Source organism: Chiloscyllium punctatum, chromosome 4 (assembly GCF_047496795.1).
Source record: "Chiloscyllium punctatum isolate Juve2018m chromosome 4, sChiPun1.3, whole genome shotgun sequence".
Lineage (NCBI taxonomy): Eukaryota > Metazoa > Chordata > Chondrichthyes > Orectolobiformes > Hemiscylliidae > Chiloscyllium > Chiloscyllium punctatum.
The window spans coordinates 82,820,932-82,833,755 of NC_092742.1; the positions used below are offsets into that span (position 1 = coordinate 82,820,932).

General features: G+C 44.5%; 1 protein-coding gene across 8 annotated transcripts in view; it reads left to right on the forward strand.

The window, feature by feature from the left end:
- The window catches only part of LOC140476485 (serine/arginine-rich splicing factor 5-like), a 33,296-nt gene continuing 20,472 nt past the window's right edge, over positions 1–12,824 (forward strand). The window contains exons 1-5 of one of the 8 annotated variants that reach the window (XM_072569182.1): positions 133–396; positions 6,381–6,416; positions 9,367–9,511; positions 9,624–9,694; positions 12,544–12,651. In XM_072569182.1, the coding sequence (XP_072425283.1) occupies positions 9,389–9,511; positions 9,624–9,694; positions 12,544–12,651 (302 nt within the window). In that variant the 5' untranslated portion in view covers positions 133–396; positions 6,381–6,416; positions 9,367–9,388. Of the gene's footprint in view, positions 100–126; positions 397–6,380; positions 6,417–9,363; positions 9,512–9,623; positions 9,695–12,543; positions 12,652–12,824 lie in introns of those variants that run through there. The other 7 variants (XM_072569180.1, XM_072569184.1, XR_011960494.1 and 4 more) reach the window with 7 other exon arrangements.

Genomic DNA, 12,824 nt, shown 5'->3' on the forward strand with positions numbered 1-12,824 from the left:
GTCCTCCCGGTTTGCGGTGAGGCAGTGTGAGGGGAGTCGGACCCTCCCTGTTTGCGAGGGGCAGTGTGAACAGTCGCTCCTACCTGCCTGCAGGAAGAGGTGTGAGCAGTATGTCCTCAAGGCCTGCGGCGGGCGGGGAGTGAGGGCCGGTCCTCCCGGCCTCCGGGGGCAGTGTGAGCGGTGACCGTGAACAGTATAAGTCCCGGTTTGGTGGCGGGGAGAGGAGTGTTGGCAGTCGGGTCCTCCTGACCTGCAGGGGGCAGTGTGAGCGGCGAGGGTGCCTCTGACGGAGAGACGGCCCCACTTGTGTCACCATCACAGCGACCAGTTTCAGGAGGTGGCGGCTGGTTTCAGTGAAAAGGGCGAAAGAGACAGGGAGAGAAAACGGACAAGGAAGTGAGTGGGACAGCCAGCCAACCAGTGGCGGGTTGACAGAGTGTGAGAAACGACAGTGACCTGGGAAATCTGAAATACAAACAGTCCTTGCTGCGAATGAGCAGCATTCTTCCCCCAATTCAAACCTGTTCCTGACCCCTGGGTTATGTGAGGCCCAACTTCCCAGAATCTACCTCCTCACACCCTCACCCTAACCACCCAACCCCCCCCACCCCAGCCACCGGACTCGCCCCACAGCCCCCTAACCCTGACTCCTCCCCCCACCCCTCTGACTTCCCCCCCCCCCCACCCCTCTGACTTCCCCCCCCACCCCACCCCACCCCTCTGACTTCCCCCCCCACCCCTCTGACTTCCCCCCCCCACCCCTCTGACTTCCCCCCCCACCCCTCTGACTTCCCCCCCCACCCCTCTGACTTCCCCCCCCCACCCCTCTGACTTCCCCCCCCACCCCTCTGACTTCCCCCCCCCACCCCTCTGACTTCCCCCCCCACCCCTCTGACTTCCCCCCCCACCCCTCTGACTTCCCCCCCCCACCCCTCTGACTTCCCCCCCCCACCCCTCTGACTTCCCCCCCCCACCCCTCTGACTTCCCCCCCCCACCCCTCTGACTTCCCCCCCCCACCCCTCTGACTTCCCCCCCCACCCCTCTGACTTCCCCCCCCCTCACCCCTCTGACTTCCCCCCCCCACCCCTCTGACTTCCCCCCCCACCCCTCTGACTTCCCCCCCCCACCCCTCTGACTTCCCCCCCCACCCCTCTGACTTCCCCCCCCACCCCTCTGACTTCCCCCCCCACCCCTCTGACTTCCCCCCCCACCCCTCTGACTTCCCCCCCCCACCCCTCTGACTTCCCCCCCCACCCCTCTGACTTCCCCCCCCACCCCTCTGACTTCCCCCCCCACCCCTCTGACTTCCCCCCCCCACCCCTCTGAATTCCCCACCCCCACCCCTCTGACTTCCCCACCCCCACCCCTCTGACTTCCCCACCCCTCTGACTTCCCCACCCCCACCCCTCTGACTTCCCCACCCCCACCCCTCTGACTTCCCCACCCCCACCCCTCTGACTTCCCCACCCCCACCCCTCTGACTTCCCCACCCCCACCCCTCTGACTTCCCCACCCCCACCCCTCTGACTTCCCCACCCCCACCCCTCTGACTCCCCACCCCCGACTCCCCCCCACCCCCCGACTCCCCCCCCACCCCCCGACTCCCCCCCCTCCCCCCCGACTCCCCCCCGACTCCCCCCCCTCCCCCCCGACTCCCCCCCCTCCCCCCCGACTCCCCCCCCTCCCCCCCGACTCCCCCCCGACTCCCCCCCGACTCCCCCCCACCTCCCCCCCACCTCCCCCCCACCTCCCCCCCACCCCTCCCCGACTCCCCCCCCCACCCCTCTGACTCCCCCCCCACCCCTCTGACTCCCCCCCCCACCCCTCTGACTCCCCCCCCCACCCCTCTGACTCCCCCCCCCACCCCTCTGACTCCCCCCCACCCCTCTGACTCCCCATCCCACTCCTCTCAGCCCCCTCCTCCATCCCCATGGCTCTGTGCCCATGCTACAACCCTTCCAACTTTTCCTCACTCCTCTGTTACCCCTTCCCTCCTCCTACTCTGAGCCTTTCTCTCCCACCTCCTCCCACTCCCCCTTTTAAAATGAAGGGTTTAACTGTGTAACAAAAACAGTAACTACTGGTGGAAGTACGCAGGTTTGGCCGCATGTGTACAGAGAAAGCAGAGTCAATGTTTCAGGTTCAACAGCCCTCCTTCAGAACTCAATGTTTGCCTGCTTTACATTGAAATTTATTTTGGCTCAGACGATATGGCTAGCTTTTAGCCCTTTTGCTATAACTGTGTAACGTACTCAAATATGGTAATGAAACTATCAAAATAATTCAAAAATAGTTGCAGAATTTTAAGATATCCAGTTGTCTTCTCTCATAATTCTACATCATTGGATTCATTTATAACTTGCAGTGTCTGTTGCTAGTCTGCAAAAGTATCCATTTTAGTCTATGGTCATTTGCTGAATATGCTGTCTGTCTGTTCCTGTCATGTCCTTTTCACATACTCATTATTTTGTTCAATTTTACGTGCTTTTTGAAGTGTTCAGGCATAGTGAGTGGCTTTATGTTCCAATAAAAGGCAGCAATTTTTAATTTATCAGAGGTGTGTTTACTACATTTACATTTTTCAATGAATTCAAGTTTACGATGGACAGAAGATGTGAGGGAGGCTGGCAAAGGGTGCATTGAAGTAGTCCAGTCTGGACTGCAATCAACAATGCATTGAAGATGGTACATTCGCAGCAGATGAGCTGAGACAGGGATGGAATGCGGGATGTTGTGGAGGTGGGGCATTTTTAGTGCTGGTGCAATTTCAGTGCTTCCATGGCAGTGATGTAAATGCAACAACATTGGCATTGATATAGGAGAGTGGAAATTGTGCAATAAGTATGTCTTCATCTACATAATGGATGCCGTACTTGGAGCATGTCTTATGGGAGCAAAAAGGAAATAAACAACAAAAATGGACTTAGAAGTGACAATTAATATTTATGCCATGCAATGACCATGGCCAACAAAAATGAGTCTTAATCATTTCCCCTTGATGTTCAACAGCATTATGATGGTCACCATCTCCTACCACCAATATTGTGGAAGTTACCATTGACTGACTAGAAGCTGAACTGGACCAACTATTTAAATAGTGTCTGCAAGAGTAGGTCAGTGACTGAGACCTCTGTGGTCAGTTCCTCACCTCGTCTTCCCAACACATGTCCGCTGCCTACAAGGCACAATTCAGGAGAATGATGGAATACTTTCCACTTGGCTGGGTGTGCAGCTGTAATAGCACTCAAGGTTCAACAGCATCCATGGAAAAGCAGACTGTTCAATTGGTGTCCCATCCATCACATTCTTTTTGGGCAGCTTCTGAAGGATAACTTTCTTCCTGTGTAGTGGTGTAGGGCCTGAAGTGACTAAACAGGCCACTGCTGCTTCTGTACATCCTGCTACATGTTGGGCAGCTTGTACTTGCTGGAACTGGTGGGTGGGATGCTTGGATTTTTGCATGGTCCTTCCGCTGTTTGTGCCTAGCCTCCATTTGAGTCCATCGGAGGTGATCACAATGATTGCCTCCTTTGCAGATACACCTTCTCAATTTTGGTTGGACTTCGGTTTGAGATTCCCACGGGTTGGTGGGAGTATTGAAACTTTTTCAGGGATGCTTCTCCCCATCTGCCTGGCATGACGAGGCTCAAGTAGAGAGTAGAGTAGAGAGCTCATTTCAGAGTTCTTTGTCACACATGCAGATGATGTGGCCTGCTCCATACAATCAAGGACAGTAATCATAGGGCCTGAGCCCTATGCCCTGCTGTGCACACATAAGGCTTGTCCCTGACCCAAGCACAGTTGGGACTACTAGAGCCATGGACCATCTGCCTGATGCAGATGATTAACTATAACTAGTGTCTCAATGCTAGGGATTTGGCCTGAGAGAACACTGATATTGGAGCGCCTCTCAGATCAATCGATTTGCAGAATTGTGTAGAGACATAGCTGGTGATATTTTCCATGACTCTGAGCTCAGAAGGGCTCGTAACGCACTGTTCTTCATGTAGTCAAAAGCTGCACTGGCAGTCTGGAGGTGGTGTCTGCCCTTGCTAAGAGGAGGGTTTGCAAGATATGATCTACACTGTCCAGTAGCTTACCTTGGATTTGACAGGGGACAGTGTTGCATGGTGTGAGGGGCTTGTCGATGACTTCTGTGTTCCAGAGCCCATTCTCGCATGTGTCTCCATGAACACACTGATGATGACTTGGAGCTCGGTCCAAGTGCGTGTGCACAAGGAACGTCTGTATACTGTCAGCAGACATTGGTATGGTTTCTGGTCTAAAGGCGAAGCTTTCTTTTTGTCCTATATGTTAGCTTTGCTCCAGCAGGAATATTAATGGATATGGAGTAGGCTGTTGCAGCAAGGAAGCGAGCTGGTGCAATGACATAGTTTTGCCTGACCACAGTGTACACGCAAATTGGGTTAGTGAGGGATCGATTGTAGCTTGCATCCGGATGTGTAGTAGGCACTGATTAGTAGAGGCAGCACTGTGTTGCATCTACCAGATGCACTGAATATCTCACCAAGGCTTCTTAGTTGTCACCGTCCAAACCCATAATCTCTGTGATCCACCTACAAGTTCCCAAGCAAATTATTCATCATCCAGACTCATGTTTATTCCATAGCCCTGTGTAGGGTATGGGTGTCACTGGCAAGGCAGGCACTTTTGGCCTATCCCTCATTTCCCTGGATCTGGTCTATCTCCAGACCATTTCTAAGGATAGTTAAGAGTTAAGTGCAACATTGCTGTGGGTCTGGAGTCATATGTAGACCAGACCAGGTATGGATACTAGATTTACTGAAAGAACATTAGTGAGTTAGTTTTGTTTTGACAGTAGTCAACAATTGTTGCCGTTAGACTATACTTGGAACGATGTCACCATTCCTTTAATATTGCTGGGTCAAAATTCTGGATGCTATCCCAAGCAGTACCTTGTAAAATAAAGGAATCGCCTTCTGGTAACTGGGGGAATGGCCATTTTGTCACATTGTTTTGAACTGTTTTTTTTGTGGCTGCATTACAATTAATGTTCTTACCTTAAAACTGTTATTGTGATCCCACATCTGCGCAATTCTGACAGAAAACACAGCTTTGGCATAGTAGTAGCCTTGATGCATTTCCACATTCCTCTCCTAAGTAAACCTTAGTATTTGTATTGTTGGTTTAGTCCACAGTATTATGTTATTATTGTAGTGGAAACTATGGAGGCCACACATTGGGCACCTAAGCAGTGGTGCTTATGAAAGATCTAGGTAGTCATTTCATCTGAGCATTGGTGTCAGAATCTAATTTAAACTTTGACACTTGTTTCCAGTGTTACTTGAATCCTATCCATGGATTCAGAGACACCGGTAAAAGGATATCACCAGGACTCCCTAACAAATAAAAAGTGAGTTTATAGAACCTGATGCTCAAACAGATAGAGACCTACTACCCCTTTTATTATGCAACTCCATTGTTAACCACTCTGCCTCACTCAGTCTGATATGGCAGGCCAGCAGACCACCTATCTACATTCTCATTTCCATTCCATGGGTATCTGCCTCTTGGAACTGGTTGATTTCAAGCTTGCTTTGCCATATGGTAAGATCATGGCTGATCTGATTTTAACCTCATACATCACAGTATCATAGACGTGACCTGGTAGTGTGAAAGTCTCAGTTTCTATCTTACTAAGTCATCTTGCGGCATGACACACTGAGGGGGAACGTGCTGTAGTTTACATTCAAATTGTTTAGCTCGAGCACAAGTATCTATTTGAAATATGCGAAGGTATCAGAAGCTGTAGTACAAGTCTGCTGAATACTTCAATATTATGCTACCCAATTATTGTTCTTGTGTTATGGGAATTAACATAAGTGTTATCTCATCAGGTATGGATACCTTTTTTAAAAAGCCCATTACTGCATCTGTGTGATATCATGAGGGCAACGCACATCTGGGTGAACAAAAGCAGCTGTTAATGAAGGAACAGTTCCCAGATATCTCACTACTGTTATAGCATGGTGGTAAGCAGCAGCACCTGCTTGTAAAAGACACCAAGATCTTGTTTGCAGTTCCCTAGCTTAAAAGTAAAACTGACAGTCAAAGAATACTGTCAGTTTAACCACAGAGTCTTCCTAATCTGGGGAAAAATTACTGCATATCCAGTCACAAAGCATGGAAACAGACCCTTGGTCCAACCAGTCTATGCCAACTATATTCTCAAACTAAACTAGTTATCTTGTAGCTGTGGACTTTGCATCCAAATTGCTAAATGTGAGCCCAGACGTACTTGTTCCTGAGACTGTAATGTATGTAGATAAAGGAGTGTAATAAAAGTTAATTGAATCTTTCTGTACTATGTTACCTATGTCTCATTCATCTATTACAGGAACTAGATAATTATCACCAGAATACCCTGTTGAAGGTATAAAAAAAATTTTTGACATCTGTAGGAAATTGGGGTGGCAGAACATATTTTGCATAAGTGTATCCAGGGTTAAAGAAACAACCTGTAGGTATTATACTTTATCACATCACAGGTCAAGACAGCACTTCACCACCACCTCAAGGGTGAGAAATACTGGCCTGGCTGTCACATTTCCATCTCCGGAATGTTTTTTTTAAAAAGTAGCTTGCATGCATGTCTTGTTGGTAAATAGGATATGGAATGATAGAGATATCAAACTTGGATGAGATCTAACTGAAGAACCAGAAATACAGAAGAGCAGCTTAGGGGCTGGGAAATGAAACCTGAAACCAAAAAGATGGAAGGAAATTGGTTTGAATTTTTTTTCCCCAGAGACACAAACTGATGAAAAGGTGTTCATTGTAGTTCAAATCGTTGTTTACTCTGCTGTGGCATTGAAACCCCTAAATACTGCTTAGGTCTAACTTGGATCAGCTTCTTCTGTTCCTTTTCTGTCAGCATTGAAATGTTTCCTAATTGCTGTTTAAAGCTAATTTGTACTTATTCCAGAGAGTGTTCATCTTTAAGAAAAATTATAACTGAATGCATGCACAGACTGCTAAATCATATGCAACAGGTTTAAGTGGCATCCTTGTTAAACGTAGAATTTAAAGTCAAAATATTCAAATTAGGTGATCATTTCTGCAGAGGTTTCAGCCTGCTGTTAGAATATTGCTGACCAGAATAACTCCTAACATTCAAGATTACTGTTTACAGTAAGATGCATTTTTTTTTTGGCAGAGGTAATATAGCTAAATCAAGCCTGAGATTTGAATAACGCAAGTTTAGCTCTAGCTTTCAAGTTATGTTCGAAAGAGAGATAAATTATTTTAAATGTCAAAATTATCTGGTGTGCCTAATGTAGTGATGTTTTTCCAGCTACCTTATGCAAGAGTACATGAGTAGAGATGGAACTGTATTCATGGAGAGTGCACCTGGTGCAGATGGTCTTATGAATTCTTTTTTAAAAGCAATGTCTGCTCAAATTGTACCAATGTGGTGCATTGTAAAGTTAATTTTCTGTATTTTTGTTTTGTCATTTTACTCCATTGCCCAGTAGTTCTCTCTTAATGAGTTATAGCAGCATCAAAATATTTCAGTCACAAAGTATTATTTCAACTTGTATCATTGTAACAACCAATTGTTACCACTGGAGCTTCCATATCAGCTAAGCAAACTTGTTGTCTCCATGGAAATATCTGCAGTGACCTTATTTGCTATGCAAACTCCCAAATAAAAGCAAAGTACTGTAGATGCTAATGATCTGAAATAAAACGAGAATATGCTTGAGAAATTCAGCGGGTCTGGCTGCATTTGTGGAGCGAGAAGCAAACTTAACATTTCAAGTCCGATATGGCTGTTTTTGGAACAGAAAGGGATTGGAAAATAATGATTTTGTCTTGTTGGGAAAGGAGGAGCAAGTGAAATCCAAAAATAATTTTCCAGCCTTTTTAAGTCAGACCTTTAATGCCAGATCTGCTGAGTTTCTCCAGCATTTTCTGTTTTATCTCAAACCAATTCTGATTTTTTTTGAACAACTGTAAGCCGTAAATTTTTGATTCCTGTTTTTTGCATCCCCCACCAGCTCCAATATGACAGGCTACACCTCATTTCTTTCTTTGCTGGTCAATGAAACAGTGATGTGATGATTTTACAGCATGTCAGTAGGTTTTATCATTGAATATCCAGTCATAGAGCATGGAAACAGACCCTTGGTCCAACCAGTCCATGCCAACCATGTTCTCAAACTAAACAAGTCCCGCCTGCCTGCACTTAGCTCATATCCCTCCAAATCTTTCCTATTCATGGACTTATCCAAAGGTCTTTTTAAACATTGTAACTGTACCTGCATCCACAACCTTCTCTGGCAGTTTATTACACACATTAACCACTCTGTAAAAAGAAACTAAGGCTATCCCATATGTCCTTTGTAAATCTTTCTCCTCTCACCTTAATAATATGCCCCACTAGTCTTGAACTCCCCATCCTCTGGAGATACCCTTATCTACGCCCCTTATACCTTTATAAACCTTCATAAAGGTCACCCCTCAACCTCCTATGCTCCAGTGAAAAACGTCCCAGCGTTTCCAGCCTCTTTTTATATCTCAAACTCTCCATTCCTGATGGCATCCTGCTAGATGTTTTCTGAACCCTCTCCAGTTTAATAACATCCTTCCCATAACAGCAAGACCAGAACTGCACACAGTACTCCAGAAGAGGTCTTGTTAGTTGTGCTATTTTCCTTTCTCTCGAGTAGCTCGGCACAGATTTAGTTTGGATCTTATTAAGCCATCGTTGTCAATGTAGTGCTGACTTCTAAACACAGGACAAAGTTACTTAAATGGTTGTGCTTGGATATCGGTTAATATGAAGAATAATAGAGTAGCCCTGCCTGCAACAGTAGTAGAGTCACCAACTTTATGGGCATTTAAGTGGTCGTTGGATAAACATATGGATCATAATGGAATAGTTTAAGTTGGATGGGCTTCAGATTGGTTTCACAGGTCAGCGCAACATCTAGGGCCGAAGGGCCTGTAACGCACTGTAATGTTCTGTGAAGTTTGGTCCTGTTCAGTTTAGGGTGTTCATTATGTGTATTATGTTCATTACCGTAATGAATATAGGGGAACTAATAAAATGGCAAAATTGCTTTATAAAATAGGATCCATATAAATTAGCAATTTAGTTTACAGGTAAATTTTTAAATGTAAAACAAGAATTACTGGAAACAGTTCGCAGGTTTGGCAGCATCTGTGGCAAGAAGGCAGAGTTAACGTTTTGGGTCACTGGAATTTAATACTGATTTTTTTCTTATTTAAAATAATGTAAAATGGTTATTTTACTTTCTGTAGCAAGAGTTATGTTCTACTTGAATTTTAATATTTTTAAATGCTTTATATAAAAGCAGGCTCACCCATCTCTAGCTTAAAATGAGGTGTCGTGTGTTCATTGGTCACTTAAGCCCTTATGCCCGAGAAAAGGACGTTGAGAGGTTTTTCAAGGGATATGGACGCATTCGAGAAATCAACTTAAAAAACGGCTTTGGTTTTGTGGTAAGTGTAAAGTATTTTTTTTAAGCCATTGGAGCTGACTGACTCTTGGCTCTTCGTTCTAACTATCTCTTTCTGCTAGAAAGGTGATTTGCAGCCAGTTATTCTGTTCCAGGAATTTGAAGATTACCGAGATGCTGATGATGCAGTCTATGAGTTGAATGGAAAAGAACTTTGCAATGAAAGGTAATCTTTCATGACAATCAGCTTTATGATGAAGCTGGGTCATGCTTCACTGCAAAAAAGTTTGTAAACCTATTTACATTTTCTCCTAGGAGAAAGTGAGGACTGCAGATGCTGGAGATCAGAGCTGAAAATGTGTTGCTGCGCTTTTCCAGCAGCACATTTTCAGCTATTGATATTTTCTCTCCACATTATTGGTATCTATATTAATAATGATATTGTTGACTATAAACCCTGAAACTCAGGGACCAGTACATATTCATTTGGTACATCAGTGGACGGAGTCCATACTTAATCTGTGATGTTTCTGTTCAGTCATTTCCAATCCTTGGGCATGCTCCTGAGATCACCACTATCACTGAATTGGCTGACAACTTGTTTCAATTCAATCAGCTGATATCAAGAAATGGCTGGAGACACTGGATATTGCAAAAACTGTAGACCCTGACAACAGTCCAACAATTTTACTGAAGATTTGTGCTTCAGAACTAACCGAATTCTGAACCAACCTGTTCCAGTACAGTTTCAATACTGGCAATGAAGAAAATTGCCCAGGTATATCCTGGCTACAAATGCTGGACAAATCCAACCCGGCCAATTATCATCCCCATCTGTCCACTTTCAGCCATCAGCAAACCGATGGAGGGGGTCACAGACAGTACTAGCAGGAAATAACCTGCTCGCTGGTGGTCAGTCTGGGTTCTATCAAGACTTCTTATCTTCTGATATTGTTACAACTTTGGTTTAAACACAGACAAAAGAGCTGAACTCCAGAGTTGAGATGATTGTTCTTGACATCAGGCAGCATTTGACTGAGAATTGTATCAAGGACCCCTAGCAAAACTGGGGAAAACTCTGCTGGTTGGAGTCATATCTGGCAGAAAGGAAGATGGTTATGGTTATTGGAGGTCAGGCACTTCAACTGCGGACATCACAACAAGAGTTCCCGAGGGTAGTATCCTATGTCCAACCATCTTCAACTGCCTTATCAATGACCTTCTCTGCACCACAGAGTGAGAAGCAGGAATGTTTACTGATGATTGCATAACATTAAGCAGTTTTCACCATTCCTGAGAAAGTGAAGTGGCCTGTGACCTTTTGCATCATTACCTGAATAATTCCAGGCTTGGACTGTTAAGTGACAAGTAGCATCTTCTTTACTTAAGCACTAGGTCATGATCATCTCCAAAAAACGTGAATCTAACCATCTTCATTTTACATGCAACAACATTACCATCACTGATCCATTAAAGTCAACAATCTAGGGATTAGCATTGTCCAGAAACTGAACTGGAAGAGCCATGTAAAACAGCAGGTCAGAGACTCTGAAATCTGCACCAATTAACTTACTTTCTGTCTGGAGTAGAGTGGTGCTGGAAAAGCGCAGCATCCAAGGAGCAGGAAAATCAATGTTTTGGACAACGTTTTCTGTCTGCAAATGCCAATGCACCATTTAGAATGTACAACTCATGAGTGTGATGAAATAATTTTCACTTATCTGGGTGCGTTGATCTCCAACAACACTCAAGAAGCTCAACACATTCCAGGAAAAAAAAGTAGCCTGTTTGATTGGCACCCATTCATCAGTTTGAGCATTGTCCCCTGAGCACTGGTTGTTAAGAGACAAAGAGCTGACCTCCAGAGGTGACTACTTTTAAATTGGACAGTATTTGAATGAGTAAGGTATCAAGGAGGTCTGGCAAAACTTGGGATAATCTTCTGCTGTTAAGACTCATACCTTGCACAACGGAAAATTAAGTGCGACATCTACAAAATTCACCAAGGCTCTTTGGACAGCTCCTTTCAAATTCATGTCTTCTTCCACTTAGAAAGACAACAGATGCATGGGAACACAACCATTTGGAAGTTCCCTGTAAACCAGACATTATCCTGATTGGAAATATATCTTCATTTCTTGACTGGTTCAAAATCCCAGACCTCCCATCTGAACAAATAATGCATGTACCTCCACTGAAAGGATTGTAGTAGTTCATGAAGGCAGCTCACCACCACCTTTTCCTGGGTAATTAGGAATGGCAATAAATCCTGGTATAGCCAGTATCACTCCCATTCCTTGAGCAAATTAGAAAAAAAATGTATAATAGACAATATATATTACAGCGTGCCAGACTCAGAATTTGTTTTGTGAGAGTGTTCATTTAGTAAATAAATTAATGTACTGGTCCAAAGAAAAAACTAAATATCTTTCATTGTTTTACCCTTGAAAGGTTCTTTGAAATCCACCTATTTCCACCATAACTTTCTGAAGAAGGAAAAACTTCCTTTTTTAAATAAATAAACTCACCTTTGTTTTTAAAACAATGGGTCATTTGCATCTTTTCCATCAATTTTAGCCAATGGTGAGCAGGAACATGGCTAAACTTTGCAAAGTGGATGTGATTTTGGAATGCATGACTGATAGCCTCACTCTAGATTTTTCTCCTGTTTCATGAAACTTTTACCTATGACTTATGCAGTTTTATAAGTTAAATGATCTTGGCAGCTCCTTCCCTTTCTCTTTTAAGCACTTTTTCTATTAGCTCAGTGATTTTTACATAGCTGATCTGGTCTGGTGTTGAGATCCAAACTCTAATGTTAAAATTACTGATTCTAAGTAGTTATATTTTTGAGACTGTTTGACTGTATCACAGACTTTCTCAAGTTGAGGTACAGTCCAATTATTTACATTAAGCAATGTGCCAAATACTTGTGAACCCTACACAGGCAGGAGGTACTATATGCAAGGAGGGGAGGGGATGTGAAGGAAGTGGGTGGTGAAACTTATTTTTTCTTTCTTGATGATTACATAGTTTGCAAGGATACTTATTCACCCATCTGCGTCATCTTCATAGGGTTACAATTGAATATGCTCGATCACGATCAAGAGGAGGTTGGCACAGAAGCAGCAGATTCCCACCACGCTTCAGTTATCGCAGATCAATTGGTGGAGGAGAAGAAAGGTAAAATCATCATGATATCCTTTGTAATAACTAAATGGACAGGTTGACACTAAATGCTTGTTTGGAAAACTAAAGGTATCACTTGAGCTTTGATATGTAAAGTTTAAGACTGCTCTTATTGAAAATGTTTGAATACATTAGAAACACGCAACAGTGAGCAGGAAAAATGCTCT